The sequence below is a fragment of the Oncorhynchus kisutch genome, linkage group LG2 (assembly GCF_002021735.2).
Source record: "Oncorhynchus kisutch isolate 150728-3 linkage group LG2, Okis_V2, whole genome shotgun sequence".
NCBI classification, from domain to species: domain Eukaryota; kingdom Metazoa; phylum Chordata; class Actinopteri; order Salmoniformes; family Salmonidae; genus Oncorhynchus; species Oncorhynchus kisutch.
The window spans coordinates 48,242,294-48,264,904 of record NC_034175.2 but is presented as its reverse complement, the minus strand read 5'-3'; the positions used below and the strand labels follow the sequence as shown (position 1 = coordinate 48,264,904).

The following is a 22,611-nucleotide window of genomic DNA, read 5'->3' as shown; positions in this document are numbered from 1 at the left end:
TTTTATAACAGTTTGAATTGAAGTGTCTTCCGCCTCCTCATTAATCCACTTAGAAGTAGCCCATTTCACTGTTGCAGAAAATTTATGTTTGAGGCATACGTTACTGAGCCAGAAAAACTTCTCTCTTCCATGAAAGCCCAAGCACTTCCCCAGTGGTTCCCCAGATCAAGTATGCAGACATTTGCACATTCTTGCAAAAACATTTTCGCACAGGCAAATTTTCCGGCTGGCGCTCAGATTGCCTTCATTGTTGTTTTCTTTACAAATAATAACTTTGGACATGTATGCATGTCTATCAAAGTAAGTTAATAATTTTCTGTGTATCGTGTTGTCGTTCCTACTGTAGCATACCTACCGTATAATGCATAATGTATTCACTGTTTTATTCACGTTTGGTGACAAATTATGCATTATTGCATAGATTGCAATGGACACAAATGTGTGTAACATACTTTTTTGAAGGTTGTACTGATTATGATGAGCTAATGCTAAGATATTTGCCAGCTATGTGTGGAGCCATGTTTGTTAAGATTATGCAATGCATTCGTGGTGTCACGTAAACGTCTGTCAGAACAAAGATGCTATAACAAAATGAGGTGAAGGGATCTTTCGAGTAAACATCCGGAAGTGAATGAAGGGAAGTGAATGATGGTGTCACGTCTACTCCCGCTCCCCCTTTCCGGTGCTCAACATTGCCGGTCTACTAACCACCGGTCCTGGCAACCCATCTTAACGCACATCTGCGTCTCATCATCAGTCACACCTGGACTTCATTACTTGCTGATTACTTAGCCTTTAAATAGCACTCTTTTGTTATCAGTTATCGGGTAGCATTGGTTATGTTTCCTTGTCAGACGTTTCACTTGTTATGTATCATTCTATGTTAGTTATTATTAAACTCACAAACTGCACCTGTTTCCTGACACCCTGCATCAACGTTACAGAATACTACCTCAACAAAGGGAAGCAGCAGTTAATTAGGACATCTCCCAGATGGTCAGCGAACAGGGACACCTACTTTGCCAACACCACGACCAGCTGGCACAACTGGGGATGGCTATGGATGAGGTCCTCTGCATTCTTCAATGTTTCAATCTTCCCCAAGGGTGTCACCTCCAACAAGCAGAGAATTTTCTACCACAAGTCAACCCAGCAAGCCAGCACCCCAGCCCATCCATCAGTCTGCCCAGGTCAGCGATACCTTTTTGTCCCTCCCGGACAAATATGACAGGTCTCACTCCAAATGCCGTTACTTCCTACTCCAGTGCTCCCTCGGTTTCTATGATCAGATGGAAGCCCCCACCACCGAGAGGTCCGAAGTTGCCACGGTTATTTCCCTGCTGACCGGACAGGCGTTGGAGTGGGCTATGGCTTTCTGGGAGAGAAGGAGCTGGGTAATATGAAGGGTTCAGGGGGGTCTTTGACCATCCACCCTCAGAGGGCAGAGATGGGGGTGAGCGCCTACTCCAACTATGGCAGGATGGCCAGACCACAGCGGAGTATGAGCCAGAGCTCTGCACCCTATTCAGAAGAGGATTTGCAAATAGGTACAGATGGAGTTAGCGTACCGAGACGACAATTTAACCTTGGACACACTCATCCTCGATGGCCATCCATCTGGATAACCTTCTTCGGGAGCGTCGGCACCCCCATCACCTCTCTCCCTCCTTCGTTGACCATTCTGAGTCAGAGCCTGAACCCATGGAGGTAGGGGCCACATGCCTCCCCACGGCTGAGCGATGCCATCAGGAGACAGCTCTGTCGCTATTGCGGCCAGGAGGGGCACCAACTTCAACGGTGTCTTCCTTGGCCTCCCGTGGCTCCAACTCCATAATCCTACCATCTCCTTGTCAGAGAGGTGGATTACCACCTGGGGACCAGGGTGTTACAGGATCTGCTTTCCTGTACCCGGTGGTTCCACGTCAGTGGAGGCCCTGTGAGTGTCTGCCAGCCCATCAATCGGTCCTCCTGTATTGTTGGTCCCGTGTTTTGGGACATAGATGTGGACATCCGCCAGGCCAGGGAACCCGCTCCTGCCACTGGCCCTCTGTAATGCATCTATGTCCTCACAGGGGTGAGAGATCGGTTGTTGACCTGGGCACACACATCCCTCGCTGCTGGACACCCAGGTATCACCCGCACCACTCACTCCCTTTCTGCGAAATACTGGTGGCACACTTTGGCACAGGACGTTGCACACCATGTCAATTTATGTTCAGTATGTACTCAATCTAAATCTCCCCGGTGCGCTCCAGCAAGAACTCCTTCCCCTTCCCGTGCCTCAGCGTCCCTGGTCTCATCTGTCTACTGATTTTCTCATTGATCTCCCCTCCTCTGATGGCTTCACCACCATTTTGGTGGTTGTGGGCAGATTCTCAAAATCATGCAGTTTCATCCTTCTCTCTGGTCTCCCTACCACTCTCCAGGTCGCTGAGGCACTGTTCCAGTAGGTCTTATGACACTATGGCATTCCGGAGGAAATCGTCTCCGATCGTGGCCCCCAATTCACATTACATGTTTGGAAGGCTTTCATGGAGAAGCTGGGGGTCATGGTCAGCCTCACTTCCGGGTACCGGCCTTAATCTAACAGGCAGGTGAAGAGGATGAACCAGGAGCTAGGGATGTTCCTGAGGAGTCACTTCCAGGACCGACAGGGGGATTGGGCCCTATTTCCTTCCTTGGGCTGAATTCATTGCAACACTCTTCCACCAGGCAGACTCCCTACCAGTGTGTTCTGGGTTATTAGCCGGCCCTGGCTTGGTGGACTCCGAGCTAGACCGAAGCTCCTGCAGTGGACGAATGGTTCAGGCGCACAGAAGAGGTATGGAACGATGCCCACGAGACTCGAGCGCTCCGTCCACCGTCAGAGAGGGCTCTCCACCAGGAACCTCCCACTCCACCTGCCTTGTAAGAAGCTGAGTCCCCGGTTTGTAGGGCCGTTCCCCGCTAACTACCGGATCTCACCATCTTTTCATGTTTCCCTCCTCAGGCCGGTGGTTCCTGGTCCCCTGGCTGAGCCCGTTCCTCACAACACCCCCCGCACCCTTCCGCCTCCCTTGGACATTGAGGGGAGCCCCGCCTATGCCGTCAGATCACTCCTAGATGGCGCTGCGTTCTGAGTTCCAATGGACGACATTCTAGATCCCAACATCATCCAAGAATTCCACCTTTGCCATCCGGACCGGCCTGCTCCTCGCCCTTGGGGCCGTCCTCGTCCTCGCACCGGGGGGGGGGGGGGGGGGGAGGGTGTCACGGGAGTCACGTAAACATCTGTCAGAACAACGATGTTAAACAAAATGAGCTGAAGGGATCTTTCAAGTAAACTTCCAGAAGGGAAGTGAATGATGTTGTCTACTCCTGCTCCACCTCTCCGGCGCTCAATGCACACCTGCGTCTCATCATCAGTCACACTTGGACTTCATTACTCCATGATTACTTACCCTTTATATAGCACTCTTTTGTTATCAGGTAGTATTGGTTATTTTTTGCTTGGCAGATGTTTCACTTGTTTTGTATCGTTCTATGTTCGTTATTATTAAATTCACCAATGGCACCTGCTTCCTGACTACCTGCGTCGACATTAAAGATGGTAGAAGACACACCCCCATCAATATGAATACTGCAGACCAAACTCATCTTGTCTCCTCTTATCTTCGTTTGACATGAAAAAACAAATATGGTGGCAAGCACACACTATCTATCGTCAGATTAGAAAGTGTTTTACTCAATTATTTTTATCAATGGTGAGCTCACCCGTGATGATATGAATTGTAAATAGTAATTAATTAAAATGTAATTAATTAATAAAAAAATAAGCTACATTAACAATGTCTACACTGTATTTCTGATCAATTTGATGTTGTCATGTTCGTAGTATTGATGAGACCAAGGTGCAGCGTGATATGAATACATACTTATTTTAATAAAGAAAGAACACTAAACAAACTAACAAAATAACAAAACGAACGTGAAGCTATATAAACCGGGTGCTAACAGGCAACTACACATAGACAATAACCCACAAAACCAAAACGATAAACAACTGCCTCTGATTGGGAACCAATTCAGGCCACCATAGACCTGCATTACCTAGACATACGAAAAACCCATAGATATACAAAAACCCTAGACAGGACAAAAACACACATACCCACCCTCGTCACACCCCGACCTGACCAAAATAATACATAAAACATAGATAACTAAGGTCAGGGCGTGACAGATGTTATTATAATGGACAAAAAATTGGCTTTTCTTTCAAAAACAAGGACATTTCTTAGTAACCCAAAACTTTTGAAGGGTAGTGTATATATATTTTGCCCCCTTTTTCTCCCCAATTTCAATCTTGTCTCATCACTGCAACTCCATAACGGGCTCGGGAGGCAAAGGTCAAGTCCTGCATCCTTGGAAACAACCCTCACTTCTTAACACCCACCCGCTAAACCCAGAAGCCAGCTGCATGTGTTGGTGGAAACACCGTTCAACTGACAACCAAGATCAGCCTGCAGGCGCCCAGCCCACCACAAGGAGTCGCTAGAGCACGATGAGCCAGGTAAAGCTCCCCCTCCAGCCAAACTCTCCCCTAATCCAGATGACACTGGACCAATTGTGCACCACCCTATGGGACTCCCAGTCAAGGCCAGTTGTAATACAGCCCAGGATTGAACCCGGGTACGTAGTGCGATGCAGTGCCTTAGACCGCTGCGCCACTACGGAGGCTGGAAAATGTGTTTTTTATGTCATGCTTGTTTTCATATCCATCACACACAACCATGTGTCTGAACGTGGGGAAGGAACTGTGTTTATTATTCCCACACCTAGATGATACTGCACTCTCGATACCCCTGAATAATCTGCTTTCGTGGTACTGCCGTTCTGATCCCCGGCCCACACTGGGTTTGGGGACTTCGGCAACTAGTAACTTGTCCCCATTGACCGAGCCACTTGTGAGCACTGTTGCCACAGTTAATGCTTGGGCAGGAGGGCCCAGAGAACACACCCCCTCCCCTGGCCTCCAGCTAGGGTCGCAAGGTCTGCTACACTCCCCGCACCATGGAAGAATCTGCTTTCACCATGCTCTCCTTCAACCCAGACTTCTGCCGTTGCCCAGAAGCACCAAGATGGTCATAAACTGACCTGGAAGCCACCCCCTGGCCCGGGGAAACCTGCTTCTGGCCTGGACCCTTTCCTTCATGCCTCGGGAACTGCCGAGATGCCTCCGCAAAGGATTTTCATGGGAAAAGTCACGGAAGAGCTGCGTCCTGTTTATGTTTCTCCTCGAAATGGCCAGTAAGTACTCCATAGCCGAGCCAAACAACCTTGCTGGGGAAACTGGCTCATTCAAATATTGCAACCCCTTCTCCTCCATACCCTCTACATTCATGAACTCGCCATAACCTGGTAGCACCAGATGGCTAAATGAAGGGAATCCCAGGATTAAAAAAAAAACTTACTCTTATCACTGGCCATCTTACTCAAGCACTGGCTACACAAGCAGAGCAGAAAGTAGTGAGCTTTTAACAAACACAAAAAACAATACCAAGACCAAACTCGCAACATCTAGGGGGACGAGTACGCTCTCCCCACTAACAGACACCTAAGTCGGAGCTGAATCTAGTCTTCGAGTACTTAAAAAGTGTTTAAATTGCTTGACACATTCTTCCTTCAGGCGGCCTGAAGAGCGAAGAATTAAGGTAATGAATTATAGCCAGGAAGGCGTGGCTTCAGAGGGCAGGCTCAGCATTGAATGGCCTGTTGGGTGTGATTTTAGTTTTCCTCAGGTTTTGATAATTAAATATCATTCCAATGCAAGAACCCCAAAATATTGTGCCCACTCGCAGATTTCAACTGCCCCCTTAGTCACTCTATCCTGGCACCAGGTCTGAATAAAACCTGTTGCCCAGCCAGCAGAATTTGTCTCGTACATGTGTTGTCTCGCACATGGCCCTGACCTCACTCTCCGAGGGTGTCTCAGGGGGAATGGGATATGCACTTGTACATGGGTGAAACAGGACAAATATAAGCACCCCTAATTGACCTTTGATGACTCAAAGCATAAAATAGTTTGTCTAGATTCATCCAACATATCATGCTGGTACAGATGCTCAAAGGAAGGCTGAGGGTGTGACATGGCAACATCTGGAGCAGAGAGCAAAATAATGAAAGGGATGGATGGCCTATGTTCCGCAAAGAACAAAAAGGCCTATATAAGTAAGTACAACATGCTCAAACCAATATAATTATCTAGAAAGCTATGAAACAGAGGTAAATCTATTCACTACGGCGATGTTAATTTAAATGTATTCACTATTGTGATGTTGAATATTATGATGTTTTGCATCCCAATTCCTTGGAGGAGATATGGTGCACTTGCTACTGGTAAGGGCACTCTACATAAAATTCATATTTATATAGTGCATATGTATAATGGAAGCCTGCCAAGGTGCTTTCAAGGGCCATAGCTGGAGGATTCCATCTGGTGAGAAGATCATTGAAGATAGCTATTAGATACTGTATCTACATTAATTACCTAAATACTGAATTTGGACTGGTGTCTCACTCACCTTCCATCTGCCAGTGTTGCCCGGACAACTGCCCATGTTGCCACAAACAGAGCTGGAACCCCTGAAATTGTACATGAGGAAAAGAACATCAGCTCTCTACAAATGTTCTAAACACTTACTAAACATAATGCAATTACTTAATTACTTGTTGCATTATTCTGTTCTTAGCTCACTAATAGCAGCTCTAATACCTCAGGAACAGGCTAGTTAGACAAACAATGAGTTACTCAACTCAGAAATGGCACTCTGAGCATAATATTTGAAAGCAGGATAATTTAGTGCGTAGGATTTCTCTTCCAGTGAAGGTATTTTAGAGCCAGCTAGCTAGAAAGCAGGAAGTTGTGACTCATACTCAACAAATATGTCTCTCTTCCCGTTGGAGCTGAAACGTGTGAATAAGGACAATGCTGGGCCTAAATAGTTATACGATTAGAGCATAAAGGTCTAAGTCATTTTTTTGCATTAGAACAGCAAGTATATAATGCGAGTGTAAAAACTATTGAAAGAGAGAAGATTTTCGGAGGACAAATTTAATCTTGGAATCTTACATAACCAATCACATTTGCATTTTTTAAAACTTCAAACAAGAAAACATGCCGCTCTGCTGAACATAACAGTTCAATCATAACTTCTTTACTCCAATAACCTCATATTTCCTTCATATAAATGTAATTACATGGTTCGCTGGATTGACATGGATTGCAATTGTATGGTTTAACCAAAGAGAATCATCAAAATCACACTGATTGACTGTGATAGAAAGGATTGTTTGTCTGTTTGTTTGTTTTTGTGTGTGTGTCTGTGTGTAAGTCAGTGTAAGTTTTTGTGCCTGCCTGCTTGCCAGCTATCTGCACGTGTTGGGTTTGTCAACAACAGGGTTTGAGGATCCACAGATTTTTTTCAGACCAATTTGTTTGTCAAAAACAATAGAAAATATATATACATAACTTCTACATACTGTATATCTAAACTCAGTAAATATTTGTATGAACATAATAAGATTCAACAACTGAGACATAAACTGAACAAGTTCCACAGACATGTGACTAACAGAAATGGAAAAATGTGTCCCTGAACAAAGGGGGGGTCAAAATCAAAAGTAACAGTCAGTATCTGGTGTGGCCACCAGCTGCATTAAGTACTGCAGTGCATCTCCTCCTCATGGACTGCACCAGATTTGCCAGTTATTGCTGTGAAATGTTACCCCACTCTTCCACCAAGGAAGGCCCAAGCCCTCACTCTCCGATCCAACAAGTCCCAGATGTGCTCAATGGGATTGAGATCCGGGCTCTTCGCTGGCCATGGCAGAACACTGACATTCCTGTCTTGGTGGCATTGTCATGCTGGAGTGTCATTTCAGGATGAGCCTGCAGGAAGGGTACCACAAGAGAGAGGAGGATGTCTTCCCTGTAACGCATAGCGTTGAGATTGCCTGCAATGACAACAAGCTCAGTCCTATGATGCTCTGACACACCGTCCCAGACCATGATGGACCCTCTCTAACCAATGTGAAATGGCTAGCTAGTTAGCGGTGGTGCGCTCTAATAGCGTTTCAGTCGGTGATGTCACTCACTCTGAGACCTGAAGTAGTTGTTCCCCTTGCTCTACAAGCGGCTTTTGTGGCGCGATGGGTAACGATGCTTCGTGGGTGTCAGTTGTTGATGTGTGCAGAGGGTCCCTGGTTCGAGCCCAGTTTGGGGTGAGGAGAGAGATGGAAACTATACTGTTACACCTCCACCTCGATCCCGCTCCAGAGTACAGGCCTCGTTGTAACACTCATTCCATCGACGATAAACAGCAGGGACCCTGGGCATCTTTCTTTTGGTGTTTTTCAGAGTCCGTAGAAAGGTCTCTTTAGTGTCCTAAGTTTTCCTAACTGTGACCTGAATTGCATACTGTCTGTAAGCTGTTAGTGTCTTAACGACCGTTCCACAGGTGCATGTTCATTAATTGTGGTTTATTGAACAAGCACGGGAAACAGTGTTTAAACCCTTTACAATGAAGATCTGTGAAGTTATTTGGATTTTTACTAATTATTTTTGAAAGACAGGGTCCTGAAAAAGGGACGTTTCTTTTTTTTACTGAGTTTCGTCTTAGACATTCAAGAGTGGCCTGGAGTTTTTTTTCAAATCCCAAATAATAATTTCCCTCCAAAAATACACAAACCTCCGGAGCACATCCATAGGCCACGTTTCTCGTTAGCGATGGGATTTAGGCTTACGAGTGTTTGAACGATGCATCTTTACTACAAAGATGTACATAAAATGTGTTTCCCAAAACACCACGCAGAAAGAACGTTCGTTAAGTGCGTCGCTGGACCATGTACTATACCGATACTGATAGGATTGAAAGAAAGGCAGAGCTGCTCTCTGATAAGCTTTCTTCAGTCAAATCTTAATTTAACGTTCTAATTATTCCACAATTCTGCCGATGGTTCAGCTCCTAGAGAGATGTCACCTTTTTGTAGGGGCTATATCAGCTTTAATATTGCAGATAGATTGTGGCTTCCATGAATATAATCGTCTGCATCATTTCCAATTGTGCACATTGTAACACATCATGAAATATAGAGGAAAAAATGTGACAGTGTAGCATACAAAAATATAACTCAATTGACTGAACATTATATTTATTTCAATATGACTGAAATATACAGTGAATGTACACAACCTTAGGAACTGTCACGCTCGTCTGAATGAGTGGACCAAGATGTAGCGTGGTATGGTTCCATCCTCTTTATTTTGAAGTGAAATTCAAAGAAAACAATAAATACAAAACGAAATGTGAAGCTGCTATAGTACTCACATAGTCAAGATCCCACAAACGGGAACTGGCTGCCTAAATATGATCCCCAATCAGAGACAACGATTAACAGCTGCCTCTGATTGGGAACCATACCAGGCCAACATAGAAATATAATTACCTAGATGACCCACCCTAGTCACACCCGGACCTAACCAACATAGAGAATAAAAAGCTCTCTATGTTCAGGGCGTGACAGGAACATGACCTGCTCTTTCCAAGACATAGACTGACCAGGTGAATCTACGTGAAAGCTATGATCCCTCACTGATGTCACCAACTGTTAAATCCACCTTAATCCGTGTAGATGAAGGGGAGGAGACAGGTTAAGCCTTGATACAATTGAGACATGGTTTGTGTATGAGTGCTATTCAGAGGGGGAATGGGCAAGACAAAATATTTAAACGTCTTTAAAGGGGGTATGGTTGTAGGTGCCAGGTGCACCAGTTTGAGTGTGTCAAGAACTGCAACGCTGCTGGGTTTTTCACGCTCAACAGTTTCTTGTGTGTATCAAGAATGGCCCACCACCCAAAGGATATCCAGCCAACTTGACACAACTGGGAAAGGGAAAGGGGGATACTTAGTCAGTTGTACAACTGAACGCATTCAGCTGAAATGTGTCTTCCGCATTTAACCCAACCCCTCTGAATCAGAGAGGTGCGGGGGGCTGCCTTATTTGACATCCACGTGATCGGCACCCGGGGAACAGTGGTTTATAACTGCCTTGCTCAACTGTGGGAAGCATTGGAGTTAACATGGGCCAGCATCCCTGTGGAATGCTTTTGACACCTTGTAGCTTATGCCCCGATGAATTAAAGCTTTTCTGGGGACAAAAGAGGATGCAACTCAATATTAGGAAGGTTTTCTTAATGTTTTGTACACCTAGTGTACGGTGCATTCGAAAAGTTATTCAGACCCCTTGACTTTTTCCACATTTCGTTATGTTACAGTCTTATTCTAAAATTGATGAAACTATTTTTTTCCATCAATCTACGCACAATACCCCACAAAGCAAAAACAGGCTTTTAGAAATGTTTGCTCATTTCTAAGAAATTAAAAACAGAAATACCTTATTTACATAAGTATTCAGACCCTTTGCTATGAAACTCGAAATTGAGCTCAGGTGCACCCTGGTTTGATTGTTCATCCTTGAAATGTTTCTACAACTTGACTGGAGTCCACCTGTGGTACATTAAATTGATTGGACATGATTTGGAAAGGCACACATCTGTCTATTTAAGGTCCCACAGTTGACAGCGCATGTCAGAGCAAAAACCAAGCCACGAGGTCGAACCATACCAGGCCAACATAGAAATATAATTACCTAGATGACCCACCCTAGTCACACCCGGACCTAACCAACATAGAGAATAAAAAGCTCTCTATGTTCAGGGCGTGACAGGAACATGACCTGCTCTTTCCATGACATAGACTGACCAGGTGAATCTACGTGAAAGCTATGATCCCTGGAAAGGCACACATCTGTCTATTTAAGGTCCCACAGTTGACAGCGCATGTCAGAGCAAAAACCAAGCCACGAGGTCGAAGGAATTGTCAGTAGAGCTCCAGGACAGAATTGTGTCGAGGCATCAATCTGGGGAAGGGTACCAAAACATTTCTGCAGCATTGAAGGTCCCAAAGAACACAGTGTCCTCCATCATTCTTAAATGGAAGAAGTTTGGAACCACCACCTAGAGCTGGCTCTCCGGCCAAACTGAGCAATCGAGGGAGAAGGGCTTTGGTAGGGGACGTGACCAAGAACCTGATGGTCACTCTGACAGCACTCCAGAGTTCCTCTGAGGAGATGGGAGAACCTTCCAGAAGGACAACCATCTCTGCAGCACTCCACCAATCAGGCCTTTATGGGAGAGTGGCCAGACTGAAGCCGCTTTTCAATAAAAGGCACATGACAGTCTGCTTGGAGTTTGCCAAAAGGCACCTAAAGATACTCAGACCATGAGAAACAAGATGCTCTGGTCTGATGAAACCAACATAGAACTCATTGGCCTGAATGCCATGCGTCACATCTGAAGGAAACCTAGTACCATCCCTACGGTGAAGCATGGTGGTGGCAGCATCATGGTGTGGGGATATTTTTCAGCGGCAGGGACTGGGAGACCAGTCAGATAATGCCACTTTAAGAATATTTACATTGAAGGAAAGATGAACAAAGAAAAGTACAGAGAGATCCTTGATGATAACCTGTTCCAGAGAGTTCAGGACCTCAGACTGGGGCGAAGGTTCAACTTCCAACTGGACAACGACCCTAAGCACACAATCAAGACAATGCAGGAGTGGCTTCGGGACAAGTCTCTGAATGTCCTTGAGTGGGCCAGCCAGAGCCCAGCCCGAACATCTCTGGAGAGACCTGAAAATAGCTGTGCAGCGACGCTCCCCATCCAACCTGACAGAGCTTGAGAGGATCTGCAGAGAAGACTGGGAGAAACTTCCCAAATACATGTGCCAAGCTTGTAGCGTCATACCCAAGAAGACTCGAGGCTGTAATTGTTTCCAAAGGTGCTTCAACAAAGTACTGAGTAAATGGTTTGAATACTTAAGTAAATATGATATTTCAGTCGTTGTTTGTTTTATAAATGTGCCCAAATTTCTAAATCCTGTTTTTTTCTCTATCATTATGGGGCATTGTGTGTAGATTGATGAATTTAAAAAATATTCATTTTAAGAGATTTAAACATATTCTACAAGAACCAATATCACTCCCTAAAAAGAAAACCCTATGGAACAATCCTTGGATAGCTTTTCAGAATTCACGGATAAATTGGTCCACTTGGAAAACTAAAGGCATTGAAACCATAAATGACTTGGCCATAGGAAATACATGTATTTCCATGACAGCATAAAAAATACATTTTGGATTCACCAATGCAGTTATTTTCAAATACATGCAACTTAAAAGTTTTATATCTGTCACGTTCTGACCTTAGTTCTTTTGTTATGTCTTTGTTTTAGTATGGTCAGGGCGTGAGTTGGGTGGGTTGTCTATGTTAGTTTTTCTATGATTTGCTATTTCTGTGTTTGGCCTGGTATGGTTCTCAATCAGAGGCAGCTGTCAATCGTTGTCCCTGATTGAGAACCATATTTAGGGAGCCTGTTTTCTATTGTGTTTCTTGGGTGATTTTTTTCTGTTCTGTGTTTGTATTTCACCGTTCAGGACTGTTTTCGTTTCGTTCTTGTGGTCTGTTGTTTTTGTTCGAGTATTCGTTTTCATTAAAAGAGAATATGAATACTTACCACGCTGCACCTTGGTCCTCCTCTCTCTCAACAACAAGCATTACAATATCATAAAATGTCGATTTGAAATATTTTAAATCGAGAGCCTATCCAACTCACAATCTCTTAGAAAAATATAAACTATTGGAAACAAGACTTAAAAGGAACGGATATTGGCACAAGATGGAGGGAATGTTGGAACATAACTAATGAAAATGTACACCTAATCCAGTAAAAATGAATTAAGAAATGATAAAGCACAATGGCAGAGTCATGTCTTAAGTGTAAAACTAACAATGACTCAATAATCCATGCCTTCAACTACATCACATCTGCCCAGACACACATTCTCACACCCCAATTATCCAGCGTCCTCATCACTCTACTCCACATGGCCTCAAACGGCACTATTTTGTTTCTGTCCCTCGCCCACGCACTTTCAACATTTAGATAATAAAGCATTTAACCTTTCAATTGTGTTAAGGACAAAGGATTGGTTGATTTCCAGTTTTTAAGTATATGTTTTTTCAAGATGATTGACCAGAAAAGTATCATCCAACTCATCGGGTATCTCACTGCACCCTCATATGCCATGTCTTGAAATATGCAGACAGATGAATTAAAAGTACATTTACATTGTAATACTTCTGACAGCCAACTTTCTAGCTCCACCCATAACTTGTTGACTTTTCCAATGCAGTACTTAAGTACTTAAGTAAAAATACTTTAAAGTATTACTTAAGTAGTGTTTGGTGTATCTGTACTTTGCTATTTATATTTTTGACAACTTTAACTTTTTCCTCACTACATTCTGAAAGAAAATAAATGTATTTTTTATTCCATTCATTTTACCTGACACCCAAAAGTACTCTCTACATTTTGAATGCTTAGCAGCACAGGAACATGTTCCAATTCCCACACTTATCAAGAGAACATCCCTGGTCATCCCTACTGCCTCTGATCTGGCGGACTCACTAAACACATTCTTTGTAAATTATGTCTGAGTGTTGGAGTGTGCCACTGGCTATCCATAAATAAAATATAAAAAACATGGTGCCATCTGGTTTGCTTAATATAACTTGAAATGATTTATACTTTTACTTTTGATACTTAGGTATATTTAAAACCAAATACTTTTTCACTCAAATAGTGTTTTTACTGGGTGACGTTCACTTTTACTTGTCATTTTCTCTTCAGATACAGTATCTTTACTTTTAACAAAGTATGACAATCGGGTACTTTTTCCACCACTGTGTAGTTCATGTTTGTGTGATGTTGATTGTTTGTATGTGCATGTTTTGTATTTGGTAAAAATACACATTTAAATAAATATATTTCCACTATATCACAAAAGTGAGTACACCCCTCACATTTTTGTAAATATTTGAGTATATCTTTTCATGTGACAATACGGAAGAAATTACACTTTGCTACAATGTAAAGTAGTGAGTGTACAGCTGGTATAACAGTGTAAATTTGCTGTCCCCTCAAAATAACTCAACACACAGCCATTAATGTCTAAACCGCTGGCAACAAAAGTGAGTACACCCCTAAGTGAAAATGTTCAAATTGGGCCCAAAGTGTCAATATTTTGTGTGGCCACCATCATTTTCCAGCACTGCCTTAACCCTCTTGGGCATGGAGTTCACCAGAGCTTCACAGGTTGCCACTGGAGTCCTCTTCCACTCCTCCATGACGACATCACGGGGCTAGTGGATGTTAGAGACCTTGCACTCCTCCACCTTCCGTTTGAGGATGCCCCACAGATGCTCAATAGGGTTTAGGTCTGGAGACATGCTTGGCCAGTCCATCACCTTTACACTCAGCTTCTTTAGCAAGGCAGTGGTCGTCTTGGACGTGTGTTTGGGGTCGTTATCATGTTGGAATACTGCCCTGCGGCCGAAGGGAGGGGATCATGCTCTGCTTTAGTATGTCACAGTACATGTTGGCATGCACTCATGTTGGCATGCAGACCAATTTGATGCAGTGTATGGCGTATGGTCTGAGCACTGACAGGCTGACCCCCCACCCCTTCAACCTCTGCAGCAATGCTGGCAGCACTCACACGTCTATTTCCCAAAGACAACCTCTGGATATGACGCTGAGCACGTGCACTCAACTTCTTTGGTCGACCATGGCGAGGCCTGTTCTGAGTGGAACTGTCTTATAGCCCATACCATCTTTATGTAGAGCAACAATAATTTTTTTCAGATCCTCAAAGAGTTCTTTGCCATGAGGTGCCATGTTGAACTTCCAGTGACCAGTCAGTATGAGGGAGTGTGAGAGCGATGATACCAAATTTAACACACCTGCTCCCCATTCACACCTGAGACCTTGTAAACACTAACGAGTCACATGACACCGGGGAGGGAAAATGGCTAATTGGGCCCAATTTGGACATTTTCACTTAGGAGTGTACTCACTTTTGTTGCCAGCGGTTTAGACATTAATGACTGTGTTGAGTTATTTTGAGGGGACAGCAAATTTACACTGTTATACCAGCTGCACACTCACTACTTTACATTGTAGCAAAGTGTCATTTCTTCAGTGTTGTCACATGAAAAGATATACTCAAATATTTACAAAAATGTGAGGGGTGTACTCACTTTTGTGATATACTGTATATTTATAAGGTATACACATATATATATCATATATATATATATATATATATATATATATGTGTATACCTTATAAATACCTTAAAAAGTTTGGGGTCACTTAGAAATGTCCTTGTTTTTGAGAGAAAAACACATTTGATCAGAATTACAGTGTAGACATTGTGAATGTTGTAAATTACTATTGTAGCTGGAAATGGCTGATGTTTTATGGAATATCTACATAGGCGTACAGAGCCCCATTATCAGCAACCATCACTCCTGTGTTCCAATGGCATGTTGTGTTAGATAATCCAAGTTTATAATTTTAAAAGGCTAATTGATCATTAGAAAACCCTTTTGCAATTATGTTAGCACAGCTGAAAACTGTTATTCTGACGAAAGAAGCAATAAAACAGACTTTCTTTAGACTAGTTGAGTATCTGGAGCATCGGCATTTGTGGGTTCGATTACAGGCTCAAAATGGCCAGAAACTTAATTCTGAAACTCATCAGTCTATTCTTGTTCTGAGAAATGAAGGCTATTCCATGTGAGAAATTGCCAAGAAACTGAAGATCTCGTACAACACTGTGTACTACTCCCTTCACAGAACAGCGCAATCTGGCTCTAACCAGAATAGAAAGCGGAGTGGGAGGCCCCGGTGCACAACTGAGCAAGACGACAAGTACATTAGAGTGTCTAGTTTGAGAAACAGATGCCTCACAAGTCCTTGACTGGCAGCTTCATGAAATAGTACCCGCAAAACACCAGTCTCAACGTCAACAGTGAAGAAGCGACTCCGTGATGCTGGCCTCCTGGCAAGCATCACCAGATTCACAGACTAGTGTTAATAAACTTAAACAAAGCAGAATCAGGATATGATTGCCTACACTCCATTGTTATTCACTGCAGATCCCTCCTTCATTCCGCTTTGACCAACTTTTTTTTGACTGTGTGTGATTCCAGGCTGGTGATAGGCTACTTTGCTTTACAGAGGTGCCGGTATGCATTTCCTGAAAAAATGGGAGGCACTGGTAGGGGCTCTGGACAGCTCCGCCCCAAGTCAAGCACTGCCTTTCCTTCTGAAAAAAGTATTTATTCAGCATCTACATTTCAAAGGTGTCTTTCATGCCTCCTGCTCCCTACCAGGAGGAACACATCAAACGAGGATGGGCATGAATAAAGCACAATTTACCAAGAGACCTCTTATGGTAAATTGTGCTTTATTCATGCCCCATCCTCGTTTGATGTGCTTTATTCATGCCCCATCCTCGTTCTGATTTATAAAAACAAACAGAGCAACAGTCAGAGGAGGTTGTAAGCGGATTTGTATCGATGCTGCTTCTGATGATTGTTTTCTGAATGTGCTTCTTACACAGCATTGGTGAGAAGAAACTACTCTAATAGTAGAGTTGTGAGATCAACAATCAATTCTTCCTGGGGCAGGACTCACTATCTGAGCATTTTATGAAATACCGACTAAAAAGAGCGTGAAGAAAAATGCTCCAACAAATGATATTCAGTGTGAATAGAGGAGTGCAGTTACAAAGTAGGGAATAAGTTTAAGTTAGGAGTGAATCCGGTGTCTTCATGCCAGTAGACTTGCTTATGCTCAGCTAGCTTTGCTGTATTTGTTGGTAGAGTTGTCTCCCTGCAGAGACAGAGGCATGCCTTGAGTTTCTGTGATGCTCACCGATTAAGAACAACATTGAAGTGTCCTATGGAGGTTCCTTTGGGGTCATAAAGTATCGTGGTTTCTAGGATCATAAAAGTAAGGATTTGATATTGGCCATAATTTCAGTGGCCGGGCGCCCTAAGGGGCCAGGGAAAGGTTCTCAACATCTCCCCTTGTCCTGTGGATATTGTGGTTCCAAGGATAAAATGAAGACCAAGATAATATTAAATAATTATGTCGAAAAAAATAGAAAGGAATATTAGTTTTTAAGATCTACACCACGTCCAACCAACTTCATAGTCTCATATCCAATCAGCAACGTGAGACAGGTGGAAAAGAGAAGTTTGCCTCAAGCTAAATAACCAACACCACTATCACCATAATTGCCACAACACACCTTTGAGCAGCACACCTGAAACCGAGTGGTAGAGGAGAGTATTTAAACCACAATCATCCTGTCTCAGTTATAGTAACTCTACTCAGAATGTCTTTTTCCCTTAAAATGGAGTCCAACCTTTACTCCAATAGAGAAACTAGTAGGACCTGATCCTATAGTACTAGGGACTCAGTGGGAATCTATGTTATGAGTACTTGTCATCAGCAGGTGGAAAAAACACACACATAGTGGGAGAGATGATGACCTTGGAGTCTGTGATTCAGATGCGTCGGCGACAGGCTGGCGTGGGAGCACAGAGTGATGATTCAATCACAATTTATGGCATTGTCCCAATGGCTGGCCATATTATGTTTGCTATCACAGGAGAGAAGCAGACCTCCACTGTGGCATTTCCCAGAGAAGAATGTTCCCACAGACCTTGGGAGTACGGACACCGTCTGAAGTGTGAAGACTGATGAAAACTTGAATCGACAAAATTAATGTTACTGTGTGAATGAAACTGTTGTGTCTGGATTGTTTCAAGAGTTCATAAAGAGCTGTACATTTTTACATGTCTTATTACATTGTATGTTTTCCAGTTGATGCATTTTCAGAGAGACAGGGCTGAAATTGTATGTTGGGTTTTTCAGGCACATTTCTGTTGTCCGTAACATTCAAATTGAATTGAGTTGATTCAATTTTAATCTGGGTGTGATGTCCTGCCTTTTGTTTTCCCCCAGAAATGTGCAAAGTAATGTTAATTCATGTTGGGGGTGAGTTTCTGTTTTTTCCATGGATAAAAGTTCTAAGTCTAATTGTGAACTTGTTTGCAAGCTCCATGTGTGTGCAGACAGACACACATTAAACTTTTTCACTTGGAGATTATAAAAAAAAAAAACTTGGAACCACGTACGTCTTATTAGTAGAGTTATTTACTCTGTCTTATACTATAATGAATGCTCCACTACATGTACACTGGAAGTGTCAATTAATTTGTGACTAATACAACGTATTAGTTGATTGAAGTAAATGTATGCCTCATTTAAAGAGTAAACTCTTTGATTGATTATATTAAAAATTGTATTGGTCTATTGGTAAATGTGATTTACACTATACACATAGCATTATGCATAGGTTTTAACTTCACATCTCTGGCTAAGATAGATTTTATAAATTAAAGCTTGGACTGTGGACGCTATAAACAGCTCATAAGTCCGATAAGCCTCTCAATAAATCACATAAATTTATGTTAGAATACAGGTACTTAAAATATCAGAGTGGGGATGCCGAAACTCGCAAAATGGTCTATTTGTCTATTTTGGTTTACGTTTGACCTATAGCATTTATTCAGTCAGATGAATGTAGTTTATAGTTACAATGTGCGCTGAAAGTTGGGAGTGTTTTAATAAATAAACACAACATAATACAAAACAAGGAAAAACGAATGACGCACAGACATGACACTGGAACAGAAACAATGACGCCGGTGGAAGGAACCAAAGGAAGTGACATAATCAGGGAAGGTGATGGAGTCCAGTTGAGTCTAATGACGCGCAGGTGCACGTAACGATGGTGACAGGTGTGCTCCATAACGAGCAGCCTGGTGACCTAGAGGCTGGAGAGGGAGCACACGTGACAGTACTCCCTGCCCTACACGCGGCTCCAGTTGCAGGACGCCGACCAAAATGACGATCTCAGGGATCAGGAGCGGAACGGTCACCCCTGCTGATGCGCGGGAACCTGTCGCCGGCTGGGCCGCGGGAACCTGACAGACCAGCTGAGGCAGGGGAGCCTGGCGATCCGGCTGAGGCATGAGAGCCTGGCGATCCGGCAGAGGCATGAGAGCCTGTAGCGGCTGCCGGACCCGACGTCATTCCCACTGACACAAAAAAAAAAAACACTCCCTGATGCTTCCCTTAGGTGAGGAAAGTGCAGGGAGTGAGTGCTTTAATAAATAAACACAACATAATACAAAACAAGGAAACACGAACAGCGCAGAGGCCAGAGAGGGAGCACGTGACATTTACAATTATCAACAATCTTTTTAATCTCAACCACACATGCACACACAAAACTATATGTACTTATGCACACACACACACTAGGGCTGGCACAATTACTGTTTAATAACCATGTAACCGACGGTTTAAGACTCATGACCCTTTTGACTAAACATTGTTGCTCTTGTCTGAAACAAGCACAGTGTTGCAGCAAACAAGTCTTTGGTTACCAGTATAACATTTTTAAAAAAGGTTATTAGGGGGACCGCAGTCATTTGGCTGACAAATAACCATCATCCAAAATTGCATGACCGTCACAGCCCTAATAAACACACCCACACACACAAACAAGCATGTAATTTTAAGGGTTGTCATGGTGGACTGAAGTCTGGTTCAATTCAACTCTGCTTGAACCACGCTGTCACTGGTAAATCGTTTGGGCTGGACACAGCAGAGGGGTACACTACGATGCAAGCTAGATCTACACAGCGTCTTCTAAAGCTAGCCAGCTCTGTATCTCGACGGTGGATACTGCTCGTCTGTCTTCCGCTAACTCTATCAGGCTTGGAATTGTGCAATCATGTTGCACGTGAATAGCCGAATGCCAAACTCAAATCAAATTCAATCAAATTAAATTAAATTAAATTGTCATATGCGCCGAATACAACAGATGTAGACCTTACAGTGAAATAAATGCTTACTCACAAGCCATAAACCAACAATGCAGTTTTAAGTTAAGAAAATAACTAAAAAAGTTACATAATTAAAGAGCAGCAGTAAAATAACAATAGCGAGGCTATATACAGGGGGTACCGGTACAGAGTCAATGTGCAGGGGCACCGGTTAGTCGGTAATTGAGGTAATATGTACATGTAGGTAGAGTTATTAAAGTGACTATGCATAGATAATAACAGAGAGTAGCAGCAGCATAGAAGAGGGGATTGGGACACTGCAAAAAGTCTGGGTAGCCATTTGATTAGATGTTCAGGAGTCTTCTGGCTTGGGGGTAGAAGCTGTTTAGAAGCCTCTTGGACCTAGACTTGGTGCTCCGGTATCGCTTGCCGTGCGGTAGCAAAGAAAACGGTCTATGACTAGGGTGGCTGGAGTCTTTGACAATTTTTTGGGCTGACACCGCCTGGTGTAGGGATCCTGGATGGCAGGAAGCTTGGCCCCGGTGATGTACTGGGCCGTACGCACTACCTTCTGCCGTGCCTTGCGGTCAGAGGCCAGGCAGTTTCCTTACCAGGCAGTCATGCAACCCGTCAGGATGCATCTGAGGACCCATGCCAAATCTTTCCAGTCTCCTGAGAGGGAATAGGTTTTGTCATGCCCTCTTCAGGACTGTCTTGGTGTGCTTGGACCATGTTAGTTTGTTGGTTATGGAGACGCCAAGGAACGTAAAGCTCTCAACCTGCTCCACTACAGCCCCGTCCTGTAGTCCACAATCATCTCCTTTATCTTGATCACATGGAGGGAGAGGGTGTTGTCCTTGCACCACAGCGTCAGGTATCTGACCTCCTCCCTATACAGTAGGCTGTCTCGTCGTTGTCAGTGATCAGGCCTACCACTGTTGTGTCATCAGAAAACGTGCAGTCATGAGTGAACAGGGAGTACAGTAGGGGACTGGGCACGTACCCCTGAGGGGCCCCCGTGTTGAGGATCAGCGTGTCGTGTTGTGTTGTTACCTACCCTTGCCACCTGGGTGCGGCCTGTCAGGAAGTCCAGGATCCAGTTGCAGAGGGAGGTGTTTAGTCCCAGGGTCCTTAGCTTAGTGATGAGCTTTGAGGGCGCTGAGCTGTAGTCAGTGAATAGCATTCTCACACAGGTGTTAATTTTGTCCAGGTGGGAAAGGGCAGTGCGGAGTGCAATAGATATTGCATCATCTGTGGATCAGTTGGGGCGGTATGCAAATTGGAGTGGGTCTAGGGTTTCTGGGATAATGGTGTTGATGTGAGCCATGACCAGCCTTTCAAAGCACTTCATAGATGTGAGTGCTACGGGTTGGTAGTCATTTAGGCAGGTTACCTTCGTGTTTTTGGGCACAGGGACTATGGTGGTCTGCTTAAAACATGTTGGTATTACAGACTCGGTCAGGGAGAGGTTGAAAATGTCAATGAAGACACTTGCCAGTTAAGACGAATCCTAGAGTGTCAGCTAAAGACCTACAAAAATCTCTGGAAGATGCTAACATTTCTGTTGACAAGTCTACAATACGTAAAACACGAAACAAGAAAGATGTTCATGGGAGGACACCATGGAAGAAGCCACTGCTGTCCAACAAAACATTGCTGCATGTCTGAAGTTTGCAAAAGAGCACCTGGATGTTCCACAGCGCTACTGGCAAAATATTCTGTGGACAGATGAAACTAAAGTTGTGTTGTTTGGAAGGAACACACAGCAATATGTGTGGAGAAAAAAAGGCACATCACACCAACATCAAAACCTCATGCCAACTGTAAACTACGGTGGAGGAAGCATCATGGTTTGGGTCTGCTTTGCTGCCTCAGTGCTTGGACAGCTTGCTATCATTGACGGAAAAATTTATTCCCAAGTTAATCAAGACATTTTACAGGAAAATGTAAGGCTATCTGTCCACCAATTGAAGCACAACAGAAGGTGATGCAACAGGACAACAACCCAAAAGACAGAAGTAAATCAACAACAGAATGGCTTGAACAGAAGAAAATACACATTCTGGAGTGGCCCAGTCAGTCCTGACCTCAGCCTGATTGAGATGCTGTGGCATGACCTCAAGAGAGCGGTTCACACCAGCCATCCCAGAATATTGTGGAACTGAAACAGTTTTGCGAAGAGGAATGGTCCAAAATTCCTCCTGACCGTTGTGCAGGTCTGATCCACAACTACAGAAAATGTTTGGTTGAGATTATTGCTGCCAAAGGGCCAACCTGTTATTAAATCCAAGGGTTCAGATATTTTTTCCAGCCTGCACTGTGACTATTTACACGGTGTGTTCAATAAAGACATCAAAAATTATAATTGTTTGTATGTTATTAGTTTAAGTAGACTGTGTTTGTCTATTGTTGTGAATTAAATGAAGATCAGATAAAATGTTATGACCAATTCATGGAGAAATCCAGGTAATTCTAAAGGATTCACATAATTCTTCATCCCACTGCATGGCAAACTGTTTTGTTATATTTCGATCTTCTGTGATGTACACAACTGGCCAAAAGTTTTAGAACACCTACTCATTCAAGAGTTTCTTTATTTGTACTATTTTCTACATTGTAGAAAGCTTTGCACACTCTTGGTATTCTCTCAACCAGCTTTACCTGGAATGCTTTTCCAACAGTCTTGAAGGAGTTCCCACATATGCTGAGCATTTATTGGTTGGTTTTCCTTCACT

At 43.5% G+C, this 22,611-nt stretch overlaps 1 protein-coding gene across 1 annotated transcript in view; it reads right to left on the bottom strand.

Moving 5' to 3' along the window:
* The window catches only part of LOC109902693 (parathyroid hormone 2 receptor), a 93,353-nt gene that overhangs the window by 20,964 nt on the left and 49,778 nt on the right, over positions 1-22,611 (bottom strand). Inside the window, exon 8 of the mRNA XM_020499279.2 lies at positions 6,564-6,624. Coding sequence (XP_020354868.1) covers positions 6,564-6,624 — 61 coding nt within the window. The remainder of the gene's footprint in view (positions 1-6,563; positions 6,625-22,611) is intronic.